This window comes from Drosophila sulfurigaster, chromosome 3, assembly GCF_023558435.1.
Source record: "Drosophila sulfurigaster albostrigata strain 15112-1811.04 chromosome 3, ASM2355843v2, whole genome shotgun sequence".
Classification (NCBI taxonomy): domain Eukaryota; kingdom Metazoa; phylum Arthropoda; class Insecta; order Diptera; family Drosophilidae; genus Drosophila; species Drosophila sulfurigaster.
The window spans coordinates 3707207-3729275 of NC_084883.1; the positions used below are offsets into that span (position 1 = coordinate 3707207).

The 22069-nt window shown below is 38.6% G+C and overlaps 2 protein-coding genes across 2 annotated transcripts; one reads left to right on the forward strand and one right to left on the reverse strand.

Moving 5' to 3' along the window:
• The first annotated feature begins 101 nt into the window (after window positions 1–101).
• Window positions 102–2585, forward strand: LOC133845487 (splicing factor YJU2). The gene is made up of 3 exons (XM_062279959.1): window positions 102–340; window positions 401–969; window positions 1030–2585. The coding sequence occupies exons 1-3, from the start codon at window positions 317–319 to the stop codon at window positions 1364–1366; spliced, it is 930 nt and encodes a 309-aa protein (XP_062135943.1). The 5' UTR covers window positions 102–316; the 3' UTR covers window positions 1367–2585.
• On the reverse strand, window positions 2328–21924 carry LOC133845485 (leucine-rich repeats and immunoglobulin-like domains protein 3). Its single transcript, XM_062279957.1, has 9 exons — window positions 21579–21924; window positions 7394–8676; window positions 6184–6255; window positions 5523–5732; window positions 5313–5456; window positions 4420–5255; window positions 3999–4355; window positions 3650–3931; window positions 2328–3590 (listed from the first exon to the last, which is right to left on the reverse strand). The coding sequence occupies exons 2-9, from the start codon at window positions 8461–8463 to the stop codon at window positions 2431–2433; spliced, it is 4131 nt and encodes a 1376-aa protein (XP_062135941.1). The 5' UTR covers window positions 8464–8676; window positions 21579–21924; the 3' UTR covers window positions 2328–2430.
• Window positions 21925–22069: the final 145 nt, after the last annotated feature.

The window sequence follows — 22069 nt, forward strand, 5'->3', positions numbered from 1 at the left end:
AGATCGGTAATTTTATTAGCAATTTCTCTGTTTGGGATTTGTATTGAATTCAATAAACTTTGTTGTTGTAAACTAATGTGTTAATCAAATATAATAAATTGGTAAACAAATAAATGTATTTTTACTGGCAACCGTGATTTCGATCTTACGGTGTGACCATTTTATGCATACGGCACTTGTACACTTCGGTATGCAAAATACCAGAGTTTCACGAAATGAGTAGTTTTGGTATTTTTGAAATTCATCTTGCGGTCACATGTCAAACTTATAGTAAACATTCAATTTTCGACTTGATTTTTAAGAAAACAGTAAAAGAATGTCGGAGCGCAAAGTATTAAATGTGAGTAGAAATATTACGTTAAGTTCGCAAATTGCAACACTAATTATGTTTGATTTGTAGAAATACTATCCACCGGACTTCGATCCATCGAAGATTCCGCGTATGAAGTTGGCCAAAAATCGCCAGTACACTGTGAGATTAATGGCTCCATTTAACATGAGGTGCAAAACATGCGGCGAATACATTTACAAGGGCAAAAAGTTCAATGCACGTAAGGAGGATGTGGAAAACGAAACATACTTGGGTATTCGCATTTATAGATTTTATATAAAATGTACCCGATGCCTGCAGGAGATCTCTTTCAAAACAGACCCGCAGAATACAGACTATGAGATTGAAGCGGGAGCAACACGTAACTTTATGGCTCTTAAGCTGGCAGAGGAACAAGCTCGTCGTGAGGAGAGGGAAGCTCGCGAAGAGGAGGCAAACAATCCAATGAAATTGCTTGAGAATCGTACGCAACAGTCTCGCAATGAAATTGAAATGCTAGAAAGTCTCGAGGAGCTCCGTGACCTCAATAGGCGTCAGCAAACTGTTGACTACAGCACCATGTTGGAACAATATAATCCAGCGGAAACAGAACGTGAACGTTTAGATCGCGAGGAACGTGAAGACGAAGCCTTTGTTAAGTAAGTTTGAACACATGTTAAACTGTGGCCATTATTAATTATACCTTATTTTCTTTGAAGATCTGTCAACTTTAAGAGTAAAACAGAGGGTAGCACTCGTATTGTTACGGAGGAAATAATTGAGGAAGTCAAGGAAGAGGACATAAACCCACCAGCAGCTAAAGTCGCTAAACTAACATCTCTGTCAGCAGGCAACAGTAATTCTTCTACAGCACCCCCGATTGTGAAACGCAAAACACCTTTGGTGCTAGTAAGGCCCAAAGCTGCTCCAGCGCCTAGTTCATCAGCCAGCACCTCCTCTGTTGCTGCTGCAACACCCACTTTAGGTGCTACCTCTAAGCCAGCAGGCCTTTCTCTCCTAGCTGCTTATAGCGATAGTTCTGAGGATTCCAATTGACCTAAGTACATAAATCATATGTTTACTGTTTATACTGGATTGTACGAAATAAATTCACGTTTTGTATTTAAATACGTCTACATAATTCTTTAATTAAAATGGGAATCTCAAAACTCAGCTGGCCAACTTTTCTTAATCATATTCCTGTATATTTTCATGCACAGTTTGTTTATATTTTGAATTTTTATTATTTTTTGTTGACTTCATTATTCTTTCAACTTATTTTACCTTACGTAGCTAATTTTCAATATTTAGTCAAGGCCATAAGCATAAGGCAAATTAATTTACATATTCATTTATATGTATGCACATTACATTTTGAATAGAGGAATCATGAAAATCAAACATACATAAATGTGCACATAATTGCTGCAAGATCTTCATTCATTTACAATTAATTCACTCTTAGCAATTCATAGCCGATTTCGGGCAATATAGAACTTAAAATTTATAATTAGAATCAAACAGATGCTATACTTATATACAGCTGCGTATTGTGTTTGAATTATAGTAATAATAATAATGCTTACAACTGGAAAAGCAATTGAAAATAATAAATAATATCACAAGCGAAATAAACCATTAGAAAAGATTAAATATATATATATATGCCTATATAGCTATAAGCATAAGTTTTTCATGAAATTAATTATTAATCCATTAAATTTCATAAATTACGAAGACACTGGTATGTTTCAGCTGCCACATGGGTTAGCCAATATATATATATTCCTTCACGGGTGTATATCTTATTGTATATTAATAATATATATGTAAGTATTTATATTTATATATAATATAAAATATCCTAGATAAGGCCGCCTTCTGGGCATTCTGTCGAGGCAAGCTTCGTCACATTCATTATACATTAATTTTTGCATATTACGAGTAACAGTCTTTGTTCGTTTGTTGTATTTTCATCATTTTTTTAGTTTTTTGGGTGTCGGGTGGTTTTTTTCTATTTGGGGGGCGCGAGAGGGTTAGCCTCACCAGTTTATTTGTTTGGTGTGTGCATTTTAATTTGGTACATGTTTTGTAGTGTGTTTTGCTTTGGTTTATCCTCCTTAAATGTCCACAGTGGTGGCCTGTTTGTATTCAACGCCAGAACTGTTTAGCTGTGCGCTGCATTTGCGCGGCAGCACTGGCGGTGCTGAAGCACCAGCAGTTGGGCCATGCCCATGCACATTCGCACCCAATCCTAAACCCATGTCCACGCCCCCGCCATCGTAATTGTGATTGTTGTTGCGCAGAAAACGCTGCTGTTCAGCTGCGCGATGATTGAGCCCATAGAGCTCGATGTCATCGTATTCGGAGACGCCCAAAGCACGAGAAGGCGCAAACTGCAACTCATTGTCATCATCTGGCTCATCCTCATCGTCGTCGTCATCAATGCGGTGTCGTTGCTGACGTGGCGACAAAGCCACACCGAAGTCCTCGAGACTGCGTTTGTTGGCAGCATCCGATCCGGTTCCCGAGTCCTTGCTGGACAGATGATCTGGCTGAGTCTCTAAATCGCTTTGTTGTAAATAGCGCTCCAGACAGCGCTGCTCATATGATGGCGTCGTTGTGACTATCAATCGGCTCTGCGTCTGCCCGTCCCCACACTCCAAATCCGCCAAGCTGCGCGGTCGCAGTTGCGATTGCTGCTGTGCTTGATGTTTCTGCGCAGCACTTGACACCCCATCCAGCACCAGCTGCGATTGATGAGGTCGCAATTGAGTGCGGTTCAGTGTCGTCAGCTGCGTTTGATCCAGTGGCAATGTGTGCTGACTGCTGGTATGCGTACGTGTTGCAAGACTGCGCATCAACTTGCGACGCTGATAGCGCAGAGTGCAATAGATGATGCAGGCACCAATTAGGACACAGCTGCCTGTCAGTATCATCACGCCCAGCAAGAGAACATCGGTATTGAAACTCTCCTTCACCACGAGTAGCTCTAGTTGAAGAGTTAGGGTGCGTGAGTTGTCCGTGATCTCGCAGCGATAGTGACCCGCATCATTGGACTGGGCATTCACAATTACCAGCAACTCCTTGCTGCTTGTAAAATAATATCTTTCTGCATCCTGTGCTGTGGGCGACTTATGCAATGGCTTGTTCTCCCTGAACCATTCACGATGCGGCTGCTCTAGATCCACGTTGGCAGAATCGCCGAGGCATTCCAGGACACAGGTGCGTCCAAGCACCACCTCCTTGTGGACCAACGGTATGGTAGGCAGTGGTTTATCTGGAATATCGGGTTGCGTTAGTATTGTCGTTAGTTTGTTGTACATTTAATCTACTCACCATTCACAAGTAGTGTGGCGTTCACTTTGATTTCGCCAGCAGGACTTTTAGCTGTGCAAGTGTAGATACCAGAATCGCTTGGCTTCGCGTTGGTTATAAGGAATGCATCCTCCTCCCTTATCACCTGCAGGCGACGTTCCGTTGCAGCGGGAAAATCACTAGCGCCAAACTTTTGCAGGGCCATCTCAGGAACTGGATCACCGTTGGCCGAGCAAACTAAGCGAGCCGTTTCACCAGCATCAATCGACAAATTCGAAGGCACATGAAGAAAGCTGGGATGAACTGAAAGATGAGGAAAATGCAATTTTGTTAAAATGGAATCACGAATTTAGATTAACTTGTTACTTACTGCCAATAGAGATCTTGAACTTTTGGGCATAAGTTGTGCCAAATGCATTGGAGACAACACACTGATAGCGTCCGGCACTCTCGTAGCTAACATTGGAAAGACGCAGATAGCCATAAATGGTCGTTTGATTCGTGCGCTGATCATGATGGATTTGCGTTTCTGTGACGGCGCCGTCGTGAGTGGTTTGTCTCTCCAGTACGTGCTGATTGTCGTGGCGCCACTTGATCTTCAACTCATCTGCGGCAGCCATTGAAGCAGCTGCCGGTGAGCTGGCGATGCATTCGAGGGTTATATTGGCGCCCTTCACTGCCAACATGTTGCTGGGCTCTTTCTGTACCACGGGTTTGGGTGAATCAGCTGCAATTACAAAGAGTTCAAGTTGTAGTTAACCGAGAGTAGGGAAATATATAGGGAGACTTACAGCACACTAGTTCCGAGTTTGTAAGCGTGAAAAGCTGTCTATCGAGCAAATGCTCCGGATAACCACAAACTACTTGGGTATGTAGTTGCTCCGCTTGAGAGCCGAACCTACTGAGCAACCACTGACGAAACCAAAGCAAATCACAGTCGCAGATAAAGTTGTCCGATTTAAATGTGAGCCGTTGTAGCCTTAGCATGTGTTCAAAGGCATTCGGTTGAATGCTGGCTAGTGCATTACCACCCAGATTGAGCAGCTCTAGGTTATTCAGACCGCTGAGGGCTTTGCTGCTGATCTGCTTCAAATTGTTTCCATAGAGATCGAGGCGACGGAGTTTGCGTAATGTCTTGAATGGCGCCATCGCTGATTGATCCTCAATGATCCACGCCAGACGATTCCGGCGTAAGTTCAGCTCCTCGAGGTTCTTCACACAGTCAAAGGTATTTTCTTGCAAATACTGCAGATTATTGTGCGCCAAATTCAGTTGCTTCAGGCGCTTGAGGCAATCCAAATGCTGTGGCTTAAACTCGCTGATGTAATTGTGCGACAAATCGAGCGATTCCAAGGATTGCGTAAACTCCCAGGTGTCCAGTTCAATATGTGTTATGGAGTTATTCGATAGACTGAGATGATGAAGCTTGGTCAAATTAAAGAGACCTTGGCGGGAGAGTGAACTGATGCCATTGTGGTCCAGTTCGATGCTCTCAATGTTGCGCATCACATGGAAGATGCCATCCTGCATTTTCCGTATATTGTTTGCCTTGAGCTGAAGCTTTTGCAATGAAAACAAGCCTCGAAACGTTGACCAGTGGATCTCCAGTTGATTATAGTTCAGAGAGCTGTAAAGCAAATAATCCATTAGCACAGCATATAAATAAAAACATTGTTTAACTTACAGTTTCTTGAGACGAGTCAAATTCTGGAAGACACCCACTGGAAGGCTGATCAAACGATTGTTGTTCATCTCCAGATCCGTGAGGTTGCCCAGCATTTCGAATGCACGCTCATCGACGCTGCCAATCTCGTTTGCATTAAGTATTCTGTAATTGATCATAATTAACAATTTTATTTTATTTGTTTTGTTGTCACATTTGCTTGCAACTTACAAGTGCGCCAATCGATTGGGTCGCACAAACATGTTAGCTTCGACGCTGTGCAGCTGATTCTTGGTCAGATCTAGTGATTTTAGCTTTGGCAGCAAGGCCAGCGCTTCTCGGGAGATGCGCTGAATGCGATTGTGGGCTAAGTTGAGTTGCCTTAACGAGCTGAGGCCCACGAGCATGGGCATAACATCCAACTGATTCCGTTTTAAGGTGCTGGTGAGAGGAAACATTTAAATTATAATTAATTGTTTTTAAATATATATTTATTACTACTAAATATAGATTTAGTGTTGTTTTCTTATTAAAAATCATATAGGTTTATAGATTCACGATTTTTTAAATTTCATTTCCATATTTTTAATGTATCTTTATACCAAATAGAGCTTTTACTATTTTTATTTATTTTAGAATAAGGTTTTATTTAAAATGGCTAGCGGGTACATCACAACGAGCACACTTGACTGTAGCTGTCTTACTTGATATTTCAAAAATTGTATGAAAATATGCAATAAATTGCTCAATTCTCTTTTGCCCCTGCGGCTAAAACAATATTTACTACACGGTTTTTTCAATTGACGCGATATTATCTTTCTCTGATATCTTTTGGCAAATGGAACAATTAAATCAATATTTAGCTGTTTCTGTTGCTGTTGATATTACTCACAGTTTTAGCAGTTCGGTAAGATTTCGTATCGCAAGGACGGTGCTGTCGTTCAATTTGTTGCCTGCCAGATGCCTGTGGGTAGAAAATGAAAAATATAGTATGTTAGAACTTGAAATGAAAATGCAAAACAATGTTAGCTGATTGGATTTGGCAAGCCTCTAATTAATGCAGTAAATGACTGCAATTATGCTGCAATTTGATAACTATCAGTCATACGCAAGCAAGCAAATCCACCATCTGGCAATTATCGATGCATTGCAGTCGATAACTGACGTCGAGGCGGCGCACTTTTGCATAATTTTGTTTTGTTGTGCATTAAATTGATTAAATGCGAGCGCGCGGCGATTAAATATCAACCCCCGAAACACACTAACCAAACAAAAAGTACATTAAATGTGCTTCGAATGGCAAATACTCTAATTTTGTTAATGTCGCTCATCTTTAGTATTATCTTCTACTGCTACTGTTAATATTCTGTTTTATATATTTTAAGTTATAGTAAGAAACTGTATACAACATCTTTCTAATTATCCTTGTTGCTATTATTGTGTATTTCAATTTACAAATTTGAACATATAAAATAATTTTTTGAGCTTTTATTTGTTCTAAATGATATATTGCAAAATTCATTTTCTGTAAAAGTATTGTTTACTTATTAGTTTCGTTATAAATATGTTCAAGAAGGAATGTTCAGCTTGGCATATATTCCTTATTTTGATTTATTTCACATTCATTTGTGAAATATAAATATTGAAGAATATTAAAGTATTCAATCAATGAAATGAATAAATATTATGTTTGGTAGTCCTATATTTTGCTAACTATTTGAACTAACTGATTTTTAATGAATTCAATAAAATATGTCCACACTGCAAAATACTTAAAATAACTAAGTTTTTAAGTACTGTTTGAAAAATAATAAATGTATCTCTAATTCTAGTATAAACAAATTTTCTATTAACAAAATAATAGTTTGCTTTATAGGTGTATAATAATAATTGAATTGAAAAAATTATGAAAACCAAAAAATACGTCAGGCTTCTTTGTTATAGAGTATATACTACAAAGTCAGTTAGCAAATATGAGGAGGGTTGTTGCATATTTTTTTTTTGCAAATATTCATTGTTGTGGGGTTGCTTTTAATACCACGGACTTAAAAACAGTATATGGGCCATTAAGTTGCCGTTTTTTGAGGTTTCGGTTTACTTACAGCGTTTGTACATAATTCGGCAGGGCGGGCACGCGCTCCAAATGCAGCTTATCACAATCGAAGAAAGCGTTCAGGCACTTGCACTCCTTTGGGCAGTAAATGTTGTTGTTGTGGTTGCTGTTTTTGGCATTTGCATTCGCTGACTCGGCAGCAGCAGCTGCCAGCGCCTTCTCCGCCTGCTCATATTGATCGCCATCGTCGGCCACGAAACCGTTCGTTTCCAACGACGCTGACGCAATGGAAGGAGCAGCGTCTGCGGCGGCGGCAGCGGCAGCAATGTCTAGTGGAATATGCAGGGCATCAAAATCTTCGTCAGCCAGATCCTCGGATTCGTCCTCATGCAATGGCAAGTAACGTGGATGCTGTCGATGCGCCGCTGCTTCGCTGTTGTAGCCAAAAAAAGGAGGAGCAATGCCTCCGCCGCCGCCTCCACCGTTATTCTTGGCTAGCATCGCAAACAGCTGTTGTTGCGGGAGTTGTTGACTGTAGGTGGCGCCACCCGATTTGAGCAGAGCGCTCAACGGTGACGTCGACGATTCGCCCGACATTGATGTCGATGTGGAAGATGACGGCGCTGCGGCAGCGACGGGTACGACGTTACTTTGACAAATTGTTGTAGTTGTTATCAGCAGCATGCACGTAATTAGTAGTAATTTATTGATTTTATTGAAATCATTGCTTGTTTTTGTTGTCGCTGTCGTTGCTGTTGCCGTAGTATTGTAATAATTGCAATTATCATTATGGGTGCTTTTTATTGTGGCTGCTGCTATTGCGTTCTCCTTCTCCATCCCGTTTTCGTTGTTACTGTGTTGTTGCTGCTTGCGTCGACGGCGGCGCCGTCGCCACTTGGTACCCATGCTTAGCGTTGCGAGACGCTGCAGTAACGCTGACAGCGTCATTAGAATTTTGCTAATGTATTGGTACTTGGTGTTGTTGCTGTTGTCGGTGTCGCTGCTGCATATTCGTCGTTTTCGATAATTATTAAACTTTGTCGTTGCTGTTGTTACTGCGCCACATGCGCAATCCTTATCCCTTTCCTGTTGCTTGCAGTTTATAGCTGAAACGTGCATTTTGCAGCGTTTTGCTTTATACTCCCTTTTTTAATTTGCTTTTCGTATGCTTGATAAATTCGTTTAATTTCCACTGCCCTTTGCTTTCTTACATTTCGAATCAGTGTTGTGTTACTCCTGCGCTGCAGCTTCAGAGCAAGAAGCTTCGTCAGCGACCAGTGCTGTAAAATTCGTTCTCATTGTCGCCAATTTCGAAAGCCGCATGGTCATTAACTGTAAATAGTAAAAGAAAAAGAAGAACATTTAAGATGGCTGCTCTATTTGCTTGACATTCGATTTTTAAATTTATCGAAACGAATTTTACGATCATAATTATGTACAACTAGCAGAATATCACTGCAGTGTTTAATATACATATGCGGCTTATCTTAGCTTAGCATACCGCACGAGTAAATAAATAATAACCTATAAACACAGAGATGCCAAAAGACAGGCAGTGTGCAAAATAAATGCTCGTTAAATTAAAATACGACCGGATGTTTTTTGTGCGAAAAAAAATAAAACACGAAAAACGGGCAATGCTCAATGCTTTATAAACACAAACAAATCGCACAGGCAGCGCAGCATCAGCCCAATGCATAAAAAAAAACAACAAAAATATCTTCAACTTGTTGAAATTGTGCAGCGTTTTGCATTTTGTACTCCAGACCAAAGCACCCACACAACATACACACACACAGGCAGATACACCTATACTGAGACATTAACACTTACGCTGCGCTGACAAGAAATTCGTTGACATTCAGATAAAGAACACTGCGCACATTCCGCTATCAGCTAAAATGGGGCGTGCTCGACATTGAGACGCTCACTAAGTAATCAGCATGATTAAGTAAGAAGTAAAGATCTAAACATTGCTTAATAATTTAAAGCGTATATCGCTTTCGAAAAGCAAATATAAATAAAAGTTAAGAGTGTGCTCGATTGTGAGTCACTCGTTGATGAGTGACTAATCACAAATATTATTGAGTATTTTATTTAAAGTATTTAAGATAGATTGCAAGACAGTTTTCGATAACTTACGACTCTCAATAAACTATACATTTTCCACTCCTAAACTATTGGGAATATAATCATTAAATTTTGACAATTTAAAGCGACAGCTGATTATTCCTAAATAAATAACTAAAAAATTATTTATCGTCTTTAGCATATGTATTCGATCTAAATTGGTAGCTATAGTGGTAATACTATAGGGTTAGAATAAGCATAAGATTTGCTTGTAGCTTTTATTATATTATTTTCTGAAGAAAATCCGTTAAGTGGAAGCCGAATGCTTTTTGGTTTTCCAAGTTTCTGGAAAAGCAGACTAATACTTGAGTAATACAGGTTTGCAGACACGTTCAGTTCATCAGCAATGTTCCCAGGCCAAAAACACCCACCAAAAAGGGCATCAAGGCGAGCGGGCGAACAGTAGGAGGAGGAGGAAGAGGAGAAAGAGGAAGAGGTGGTGTGCTGTCTCGGCGGCTGCAAAAACTCAGCAATGGCCGCAATTACCGCACCAGACATGCCCATATAAATATAATGTACAGATATCCGAGTACGTACTTACGGCCTATGTATCGTATAAGTTATATAGAGAAGCGGCTTTTGCTGGCCCGGCTACTCAAAATGGTTCGACACACACACACACACACACACACGCACACAGAGACGCGTTAAAATACCCAGACAACCAAATTTAGTAACACAAAGAAACAACGTAAAGCATCAGCTAGCTAAAGAGCAAAGCGTAATGAAATCAAATAAAAAAGTGCCCGACACAAGGAATTGCCGCTGCCGCTGCCATTGCTGCTGCAACCAGAGAAACAACTTAGCTGTAGAATTTTCTTCAAAGAGTTTTTCCACATTTCTCACAACTCCATTTTCCGTTCTTGGGTCTGTCTATATATAGTCGAGTTTATATAGAGATGTTCTTGCTCAAGTGTCCAAAGTGAAGTGCTTTTGATTAGTGTTAGTTTGCCATCAATATAAACAACAACAAATTGGCCTCAATATTGTATTTTGTTGCAAGTTGTGTTCGATTTCGAGTTCGATCGAGTATTGAGGGAACACTCCCTCAACAAGTTTGTCTCAGATAATGTTTTTTTTTAGAGGGTTCCTCTACATGTAGCACTAAAGTCGTGCAATTATCTAATCAATAGGTTCACACTGTCTACGATCGTGTTGTTAAATGTGGTATCTACAGAGGAAATCAATTTATACCACCGCATTTATTGCAGCAGTTCATTTGGAAACCAATATTTGGTTTTAGTTCAGCAAGAAAAAGCTCAATAAGTGGCTATAGATAATCTTGAAAACTAATCTATAGATATAGCTATAGCTTCATGTAAAATGTAAATTAAATATTTCGATACATTTTCAAAAATCAATCAATATACATCGCAAATCAATCACATGATAAATGACAAAGACGCCGAAATGAAAGATTAGCAAAACCCTCTTGAATATGCGACGACACCTACAGATAATTGGAAGGCATTATCAATTAATCTATTGATCAACGTCTGATGTTTATGCGAGTGACCGCCTATAACATGATGACAGCGATTGGGAACTTTTTGTCTCGTGTATATCGATCAATATCATGAAATCCCCCCAAAAAAAAAACCTTATCGACTTGCTGTATTCATTTTCGTTTTTCTCATATAAATTAAACACACGCAGATGATACAATTTTCACACACCAATCACCAATCAGCGACGTTTATTTTTATTCTCCGCTAATTTCCGTAGATCTTAAAAATTTGTCGGCCATCTTGAATTGATTTGCATGCATAAAGAGCTAACTTAGTCGGTCGCATGTTGATTAACATAAGTTCTGGGCAAAAATCCCAAGAGTAAAGAGTAAACCAGCTAGATAGAGCTGGCTGCCATAAGGGCAAAACCCACGACTATTAATTTTATATTTTTGGTTAGAGCTTTCACTTTGAACTCTATTTTGGACAGCTTACAGACAACAACAAAATTTACGACGGCCAACTTGAATGCAGATTTTGGGTTTTAATTTTTAATGCAAATCTATTTGGTTGTGTGTGTGTGTTTTTGTAGCTTTGTCTACTCCCTCACAAATTTATTAGATAACGGTACAAGGTTGGTATTGTTTTCTTACGAAAACGACAAAATGTCGTCGTTGTTAGCTGTCGAAGTCAGCGTAGATGATACGATAATGCCGCAGATAAATATACAATGAATGGGAATGGGCTAGCAGAGGCGAACAGCTACAGATACGAGATTCATTAGACCCACATATGCATGCGTGTATCTGCTTAATGATCGTTAGCCGAAAAACAATAACATCATTTTTCACTAGATTATAGAGCAGATATTCAGAGAAAGAAGAAACAGAGACAGAAGGCGAGAGGACTTTAGATTTTATGATCCTCATAACGTAAGACATTGATGAGCAAGGGAATTCCGTGTTTTTAATACCCTGCTCCCATTACAAACATTCTTGTTTTATGCAGATGAACGTTTTAACCAAATATAATAGGTAAATGTACGAAAAACACATAGAATTAATTGAGGATACTTTTTAAACTAAAAGGAATCTTTTTTCGTTTCATTTAATAACCATCTCTCAGCTTGTTGAAATTGAATTCATCTAACAAATACATACATACATATATCAGACAAATCCTTCCTGTTCGCTCCCTAAAATATAATATGTGATTATAATTATATTGATCCCACCAAGCAAACTATTGCCTTGGTTGGTGTTGTTTTTGATTATCTTATATTTAACGATTTTATGAAGTTCCTAGATATTTTAAAACGAAAATAATGAGATAGTGGAATAAATTATGGTATTTATTCTTCTTATCGATTTAGCATTTTTTTTAGCATGCGAGCGAAAGAAAAATCAATGATACCATCAATAAACCAATAAGGTATTCTGTGATATGAAGTTTATTTACTTTGAGCATTGCACATGAATAAACTCAAGTAAACAGGTCTCTCAAAGTCGGTGCTTAATTGTAGTTTTCTGGTTTGTTTAATTTTCCGGTTGTAACATTTTACTTGAATTTAAATTGAGACAAAAAGGTCTTTATTTTGTAGCATTGCTGTCTTTTGATTTAGTTTTGTTTTAAACATTTAAATTTTGCTAGCTCTGTTTTTTTGTTGTTGCTGTCGCCCACAATCTTTTTTCTGTTTTTTTGCTGTTTCTATTTGTGTCTTTTGTTTTTGCTGTTTGCTTATTGCTTTTGCCGCTAAATGAATAAAAATATATACAATATTTTTTGTCAATAAACTGAATGTGCATAGCTCTGCGAATATCTGCTTGAGTCTGTTTGTGTGTGTGTGTGTGTGTATATATTTATACGTGCATGTGACAGTTGACGTTGGCGTAAAAAAAGCACAGCTAAAGTCAAAGCGCGAGCAGTGGGCGGGCAGTAATTTGAGTGGGGAAACGACTGAGGTGTGGTGGAGTGCGGTGTGGTGAGGTGATGCGGGATGGGGTGGTGTGGGGAGAAGCTGGGTTGAAAGCAGCTACAGCTGCCGTTGCCAAAATGCAGCCAGCACTACAGTACAGTGGAATGCATAGTTAGTGTAGTGATTAAAATTTTGTGTTCAAGGAAAATTGATACAGAAAATCTAAGATCATGTTTGTACAAATTGGTAAACAACAACGAAACCTGTGTTCATTATCTTTCAGAACTGCTTTTCAAAATTCAGGCACCTCATTATTTTTTATCTATTATTATGTCATAGGTACTGGTTATAAATTTAGTGTATTACATCAGTGAATAATATTCCCATTTGAGTTCATTTAATCGAACAACAAAGTGTATTGACTTTACATTTTTTTAGTTGAAACGTTTGGACCTCAACTACTATTAATTGAATGTAATTGCTTATAAGCCGATTCCAAGAAACACAAAGCCGATCAGTGATCACTTGTCAAATTGATCGGTAAGATCTATAGTATAAACTCATACACAGTGTCTGTGTGTGTGCGCTTTGACTCATTTGTTTGTCTCTTTTGAGTGTAATCGATTCGCCTCACAGAGCTCAAGCAGCAATTGAGAGCACATAAAATTTGTTCGCTATCCATTCCACTCCCCTCAATTTGTCTCTTGCGCTTTATGCAATACTTTTTTTTTGCTGCCTATAGTCTGTAAAAAATACAAGAGTAGCAGCAAAAGCGACGACAAAGTTGAAGCTGCGTTTTTGTCGCGTGGTGTCTGCTGTCCTGCTCTGTCTCTCAGTCTCCCTTTCTCCTTTACTCTTCCTCTCAGTCACTCGATGTCTCGTTCTGTGGTACATCTGTATGAAGGTGCGTGGGCACGAGAACGGAAACAGCGCGCAGTCGACGTCGTTGTTGGCAGCTCTGTTGTCTGTCGCCGTTGACGTTACGTCAATACACGGAGTGTGTTTGTGTGTGTGTGTGAGTGTTTCATATTCGCCTCTTTGGTTTACTATAACAACGTAAAAGGTAAGAACGTTGCCTATTGCCGCGCTGTCTGCGGCGACTAATTAGGTAACGTGCCAGCAAGAGCAGAAAAAAGAAACAATAACAAAAACCCATGATAAGAGCAGCGCAGTCGCTGCGCAGCAACAACGACGCAAATAGCAACATTAATTTTGCACAGACACACTCACACACATATGTTCACATACACACGCAAACAGTCACACAGACAGCGTAAAATAAAATCGAATAAGACAGCAACTGCGGGCCTGCCAGGCTGTCTGGCAACGTCGGCAGCGGCAGCAGCAACAGCAACAGCGACTGCCTCGCATCCACTGCTGTCGTTGTTGCTTTTGTTTTCGTGTTTGCAAAAATAAATTTAATTTTGTAGTCATTAATTTTCCACTCTAGATACGAACGCAAGCCGCTGTCTCCCTCCCCCACCTTGGCCAAGCATTCATCTCTCCTCTTCCTCTCTAACTGTGGGCCAGCTAATTAAATAACTAAAAGAGTTTTTTCTTTTCATAATTGTTGGCTTATTTCATTGCCTTCTGCTTGGATGCCTTGTGCTCTGCCTCCTCCATTCACGCAAGCCGCATAACGGTATATTAAAACGAGCGATGGAGTGACGGAAGGAAGAGGGAGAAAACGAGGAGACAAGCCATGGTCAGTTGGTAACTTTTGTGGATTTTCTTTAACCATTTTCAAGTTCAATTTAACGCAATTAGTAAACAGCTCGATTGTGCATCTGTGTGTATGTAAATAAGTCGGTACTTGTATTTGAGTGTGTGTGTGTGTGTATAATAAATTAACGTCTTTTTTTATCGCTTTAATGATAAACCGTTTTGCTTGATTGCTCTAAGGCACATAAATAACAAATAAACAAAGCATATTATTATTGTTATTGTTATTGTTATTGTTGTTGTTTGTGACTTGTGATAAGACTATGGTTGGCGATAGGTGGTATCATATGCCAAAATGTACTCCCCCATATATAGTAGAGTGGTCTGGCAGTCAGGTGGACTCGGTTTACCGAAATAGCCTTGGGTATCAATAAAAAATAAAAAAAAAACGAGCATAAAATAAGCTACTGTCAAGAATACACAGACAGTGAGACGCACTTGGATGGACTCTACAAATAATTGTGCAATCAGAAAAATATTTACTTTGGAATGAATTACTCTCCTAATTGTAACCTTCAAATTCCTTTCATTGATAATAGAGTGTTGAAGTAATAGGCAAAAATATTTCTAGATATGACAACTAATCATAGATCTCAAAAGAATTCTTGTGATAATTTTGTATGAAGAAAATGCTAACGTAGATTTTAAAATTATAAAGATTTATTGATCAATTGTATTACGATAATCACATAACCAAACGATTTATCTATGGAACAAGAGTTTACATAAATAATACTAATCATATTAAAAACCGAAATGTATATTGGAAATTTCAATACGTCAATTAAGTATCATTAATTCTATCAATTTGTACACAATGCACAATACAACTGAATCGTTGCTTTAATATTGTAAAATTTGCAATCCAGTTTTCTTGGAACGGATATAACTTTTAGTAAATGTTGGTTGGAAATAAATAAATATGAAATATGAAAAATAAATACTGATTGCATTTTTAAAATAGAGTATTCGTCAGTCTTATTAGGGTGTCTAAGCTCGAAAGTATTTGCAGTTTGTTATTTGAAATGGCGTTATCATTGCAGACGATAAGCAGGCAGAAAACAAACGACGCACAACATTTTTGATGGGGCCTTAGCAGACTTACGACCTAATTCAGATAATGCCGAATGGACTTTTTGTCCAGGGTTTTCGTTGGCACTCGGAGAGAAGGTGAGAACACAATTTCTTTTTCACCTTGAACTGAAACTCAAACTTGTAAGTGCAAGATCATGCTTAATATTGTCGGAGTCTGAGGTGCTTTAGAGCTTTAGACCTCTGGGTAGAGTCAGAGGTGGGATATCCAGCAGCGCATTCAAAATTAATCCGCAGCGCAATAATTTCAGATTAAATTGTATTTTTATTTTTTCTATACGTTCAATTTTGTTGGTTGGTTGGTTGGTTGGCAAAGCGGCTCAAGAAAATCTTCAGGCATGTCAAATTGAGTTCCATTCAAAAAAGGAAGAAATCGAAATACGTGTACAAAATAAAAAAAACAACACAACAAAAGCTACAAAATGCGGGCAGCACTGCTGAAGGAACGAAAAGAGGCTGTCAAAAGATCTTAACGATGAACAAAACAAAAACAAAAACCAAAAATAACGAAAAAAAAAAACGAGATGAACAGAGAGAAGAGGAGAAAAGCAGAGAAGCGATCCTGCCAGAAGAAGACTTACAAAAATGCAAAAGGGCTGTCAGTTTGCTTGGCTTCGGCTTCGGCTTCGTGCGGCTCGCATGAAAGCAAGAGGGAGAAGGCACGTCTTGTTATTGTTGTTCTTGTTGTACGCCGCTAATGGGCAGGGGGGAAAGAGATGGCCTGGCCTCTTCGGAGCCAAGTGAGAAAACCAAGCGCGACACCAACACCAAAAACCGGCTATGGGGCAGCAGCAACAGCAACAACAACAGCAACGCGTCTTCTTATGGCAAGGGAATTGAATTGAATTTCCAGTGGACGTTAAAATTCTGCCTTTGCCTTTTTCGAAGGTGTGAAGAAAAAATAAAATACAAAGCCCAACGTCAAGCAACAACAACAAGAACAACACCAACAAAACAGAGCAACACAGCACAGCACGAAATTCTGAAAAACTTGAGCAACAATGCCCGAAACGAAACGAAATCAACTGCAGATCTGCGGAACACAGAACGTCCCAAGCGATGCCAAAGTCAGGAAAAAGAAAAGAAACTGAAAACTGGATTGAGCGTCGTTTTCCAGTGCTGTCTCAGTTGTCCGCTGTCCACAGTCCGCTGCCTGTTGCCTGTCAGAGGCAGAGTGTTGCAAGAGGCATGGGGCAGACTCTTTGGGATTTCAGAGTTATATTCGTGTTGTTGTTATTATTATGCTGCTTGCTATGATCTCTCCGCATGTGGCAGTGTGTTAGAAGCATCTGTTTCTTGAGGCTCTGTCGCTATTGTTGTTGTTGTTGTTGTTTTTGCCACTCTGGTCATTCTGACAGGCCTCAAGAGCTCTGAAGGCTGCCGCTGCCCGCTCTCGAGTAACTAAGGTGAAAACTACTTACAATACTCTTCTTATAATAAGGAAGACTGTTCCGAAAAGAATCCGATTTTTGGGTATTCAACGACAACTTTGAATGACCTACAGCATTATATAGCTTAAATACCATGAGGATAAAAGAGGCATTGAGGCATTTCCAATTAATTCCCTTAAGGGAATTTATTTCATCTTTTCAGCTATATTTTTTTTTGTAAGATTTAAAGCTTTCTATAAATTTTGTTGTGATGAATATTTTAATATTATATGTTTCGCCCGCGCATTGAAAAAGAAAACATAAAATTAGAAAAGTGTACAGTATTCTTACTTTTTTTCAATTGCTTCATATTTAATATCGAGTATTTGTACTAAGGAAAATATAATAAATATAATAAAAATTTAATCTTTAAATTGGGTACTTTTTTGTAGTTAGTTATTTTTGAATTCTCTAAAGGTTGCATGATTTATTTATCTATTTGAAGATAGTATGTTTTGATAAAAATAATTTCTTTACAATATTGTTAATACTAAGTATTATTTAATATAATTGATTCTATTCAATCCATAAATTGGTTTACGCCACTTTTTCTAATTTTAAAATTCTTTAATAATGAGAATATTTTTATATTTGTTTGATATATCGTTTTGATTGAATTTTAAATTGTTCTTTATAATATTTAGTATATTCAATACCTTATTTAATGCAATTTCTTTTCTTTTTAATCTAGAAATTTTATTTAAGTATACATGCTTGAGATTTAGTAAACTCGCTTCGATTTGGATATTTCCCCAGGTTTCCCAAAGACTATTCAAAGGTCTGCTAGGGTACAGCAATGTGTTCCACAGGTGTGCACGTAGCCGAAGCACACAAAACCCAGAGAGAGAGAGAGAAAGACAAAGCGGACGGACAGGCAGACAGACAGTCAGCATAGATACCCACATAACAACATAACCAGGCAGCAACTATTCAACTTCGAACCGAATCTGATTTCTGAAACTGATTGTGTATACGTTTCTGCTGACGTTGTTGTTGTTGTTGTTGTTGCTGTTGACGTTCTTCCCAACGTCAATTCGAGTTAAACCTACGAGGAATCCTCCAGATACTTGCACACACACACACACACGCTCACACACAGATACGCAGATATACAGATACAGATAGAAAGAGCGAGCCACATGGAGGCGACGCGTCGGTTGGCTTAAATTGGTTTTTATTGTTGCTGCACATGTCCATTGTTGGTGTTACCGCTTCGTTTTGACCATAGTTCTTCTTGATTTCTTCGTTTTTTTTTGTTCGTTTTGTACCTTTCTTTGAAGTCGCATTTAATTCTTGGCGTGTTTTTTATTTTTCTTCCTCCATCTCCATCCCCATCCCCATCTCCTTCGCTTGCTTTTGTTGTGCAGCGCTCCAAGTTTCAAGTCTCTGGCAAGGTGTGAAGAAAAGAATTTTTCTGTGCAATAATCTTGATGCCTTTTTAAGATTTGTTGCTGCTGCTGCTGCTGCTGTGACTCTGGTTGTTGTTGTTGCCTTTCTTGTTGTTGCTTCTCCTTAGTTGGCGTAGCTGCATTTTTGTTGTTGTTGTTGTTGCTGTAGTTCGTTTCGTTTCGGTTGAAAAATGGTTTTGGGGCTTAAGAAAATTTACGCCATAAAATGTGAAAATAATTGGATACACTCGCATCTCCTTTTTGAGTCTGCACTTTGAATGCATTTCAAATTGCTAATGATGAGAGCCTGTGTGCTGCAAGCTGCCAGTTGCAAGCTGCCAGCTTGTGGCACACAGATTCCTTCCGTGAGACAAGCAACGGACAGTTTCCAGTCTCCTGTCTCCAGTCTACAGTTGCTGCCTCCAATAAGCCAAAAGCCCTCATTGCCAGCCCAGCCAACCATTAAATGCATTTATTTATGAGACCCACCGATATGATCTTGACTGAAATTGCAGCTCATATGCATACGAAAGCGAATAAAGGTAAGAGACGAGCGCATTCGCATTCACTCATGAATGATGCGGATGCGGATATTGTGTGATATTAAATTTAACTAGAATTCACACCTTGAGGCAGCCACAATCTCAATCTCAGCCCACAAACAAGACGGAAAGTGATTAACTGCGTTTGAGATTATGAGATTAAATATCGAAAATAATTACAATTATTATAATAGCATACGGAATCGTGCAAATAATATCTTCTAATTAAATCTTTCCACGATTGCACTTACAGAATATTGTTTTTATTGTTTGGGAATACCCCCAATTATTCAAACATTCAGGCTTGAACGTTTTACTGACAATATCTCTAGCTTCGAACGAATTCATAAATATTAATTATGGGTAACTATAAGGTATTAAAGGTGTTAACCTTTCAGTGACAACTAAAACTGAATCCACACTTTTCTTTTAACGATTAAAGCTAAACCAAAGCCTAACCCAAAATACAAATGAATTGTCAATAAGTTGTAATAACATTATACGCAATGGGTGCCGGGTATACGAACAGCAATTGCATTTTGCACTAATCATGGAAAAACCCCCAAAGGGCAAAGAAAAATGCGAGGGGGCAGCGGAGAAAGCACAAAACCAGCACGAACATTAAACAACGACGACTAGCAACAAAAAAAATGTAAAAGAGCACAGAACCTCATAACTAAATTGCATTAAGTGTAATTATAACTAATTAGGAGAAAAAACAAACACAAAAAGTAAAACATGGATAACTGAAAATGGGCACAAGAGAGTTTCCAACTGAACAATACTCTTTTGCAAATTACTGTATTATATAGTATGTTATATAACCGATGCATAGAAAATGGAAGCAGAGTCAACAACATAATGCATATGCCTATTGTAAAGGGTATTAAAAACCGCATAACTAGAACATCGAAATGAACTCAAAGCAGCAATAACATATTGTATTTTTCTATGCTGACCATGGAAAGTTATTAAAGCCAGTGGAAAACCGTGGAAATGATTTGCAATTTGCTAAATGCGAAATGCAGTACAACAATGAATGATTTAATTAAGCAACTGTTTGACTCAGCATGAGATTCATTAGAAGAGGGAAATTGCTTTTCGATACGAATCTAACTTACTGGGGAATTTATACAATTTTGTACGATAAATAATATAACTGAAATATAACTTTCTTATTATTTCAGAGTTAATGATCAAATCAATTAAACTAAATATATGTAAGCGTATCATGTTTGTTGCTAAATATTCCAAAATCGATGGCGATATAAATCCAATTATACTATACATACATATGCATATATTTTAATTACTAAAAACCGAAGAAATTGATTTAACTGCGAAGGCTATAAATATAAATTTTGAATTACATTACAAAAGTAATCTGTTGTGTTGTAAGTCTTGATTAAGAATAAGAATACAATTTCTAAGAAATACTATAATCCTATTAGGAAAAAAAGATTTCTAAAGCATTAAGTTAAGTGTTGAATAATGGAGCACTTGGAGACTGTACCGTAGATACTATAAAGTCGGGGGTTCAATTATCGGACTCATACAAGCATCAGCATCGTACTTCTCGTATAGTTATATGCGGAGACTGGAAGGCGGTTCGAGCTTTAGCCCATGGCTCAACTGCTTCCACGAGATGCAAAGAGAGACAAACGGGCACAATGAACCTGTGGCCTCTGGCGGAGGTAAGAGAAGAGAGGCCGACGATATGGGCAGGCAAAATAAATCATTTAATATAGCGCGCCATTTATCATCTAACATTGCTGCATATCATTCTTCATCTTAGCGCACACACACATACACAGAGAGGGAGAGAGACACACACACACACCAAAGCACAGTTGGGTGCCTGAGGAGTCGACAAAATAAAAGTGGAAGTAGAAATAGAAGGCAAATTTCAGCGCGTGTACAAAAATGAATGAAGGCTGATGGATGGATGGCGGGTGGCAGTGGAGGTGGGGAATTCGCTCACCTATCAAACTGATGAGAAGCGGTGGGGTGGAGAAGGGGGTCAGCAAACTGCGGCTGCAGTCATATAAACAAATTGCGCTTGAAAGGCGAATGAAGCAGCCAAAATGTCTGCTGAGTCGACTGCGCGTTGTGGGTGTGTGTCTGTGTGTTAGTTATGTATATACAAACACAAATGTATACATGTGTGAAAGAAATGTACAAATATGTTTGGTTGTCTGACTGTTTGTCGTATCTTTTCTAGTGAACGATTCTGTGTTGTTTATTCGTCACTTTAACACGTTCGCTGCTAACGCTTGCGTTTGCGTTCAAAGTGGGCAGCGACTGAGACGTAACGTCACTGACACCGCCATGCACACATGCATACATACATACTTATGTATGTACGCAGAGGCAGAATTTATTTTTATTTACTTCACTAACATATATGTACATGTATGTGTAAGTTTCATGTAATGCCTATCAAGATTGAAATGCCTATTTCGTTGATTATTTTAATAGTTGAATGCAAAAACGTGCTGTAGCATTCAACAAACCAACAAGAATAAGAAACAAAACATTGAAAAGTTTAATTGTTGAAATGTACGTACGTGCATATGTGTATGTATTTATTTTGTTATTGCTGCTGAGACTGCTGTGATTTTATGCTCGCTCACGAGCGCTCTTTTTCCTTTCTCTCTGTCTCACACACTCTTTTCGACACTCTTTGGCTCACTGTCACAAACACTCGCTAGTTAAATTTTTTCTGGCTTAGGAAAAGCAGCGCGCTATGGGTGTTATTATGTATTATCTGACATATGCACTGAATAATATTGTGTTTTGTTTAGTTTTTATATTGATTCGCAACATTCACGCGTTTTTGTTTTTCATTAATTAAGCGTACAAAAACATAAGAGCTAGACCCGACGCGACGACCTCCCCTTTACGAAACTGAACGAGAACTAATTGTAAGTATTGTACTCAGGCGTGACCATACTTTGAGTCTCAAAATATACTAATTTACGGATAAGGATATACCAACTGATGTCCAATTGGCGACCCTGTGAAATGCGCTTCATTTAGAATGTCTATTTGCTTACAT

Bases quoted from the DNA above. Each gene is read 5' to 3' on its own strand.
- LOC133845485 (XM_062279957.1), bottom strand. From the start codon at position 8,463: ATGCACGTTTCAGCTATAAACTGCAAGCAACAGGAAAGGGATAAGGAT. The intron at 6,256-7,393 runs GTAAGTAAACCG...TTCTACCCACAG, and splicing joins CCGAATTATGTACAAACGCT to GCATCTGGCAGGCAACAAAT. The intron at 4,356-4,419 runs GTAAGTCTCCCT...TTGTAATTGCAG, and splicing joins AAACTCGGAACTAGTGTGCT to CTGATTCACCCAAACCCGTG.
- LOC133845487 (XM_062279959.1), top strand. From the start codon at position 317: ATGTCGGAGCGCAAAGTATTAAAT. The intron at 341-400 runs GTGAGTAGAAAT...TTTGATTTGTAG, and splicing joins CGGAGCGCAAAGTATTAAAT to AAATACTATCCACCGGACTT. The intron at 970-1,029 runs GTAAGTTTGAAC...TTTTCTTTGAAG, and splicing joins GAAGACGAAGCCTTTGTTAA to ATCTGTCAACTTTAAGAGTA.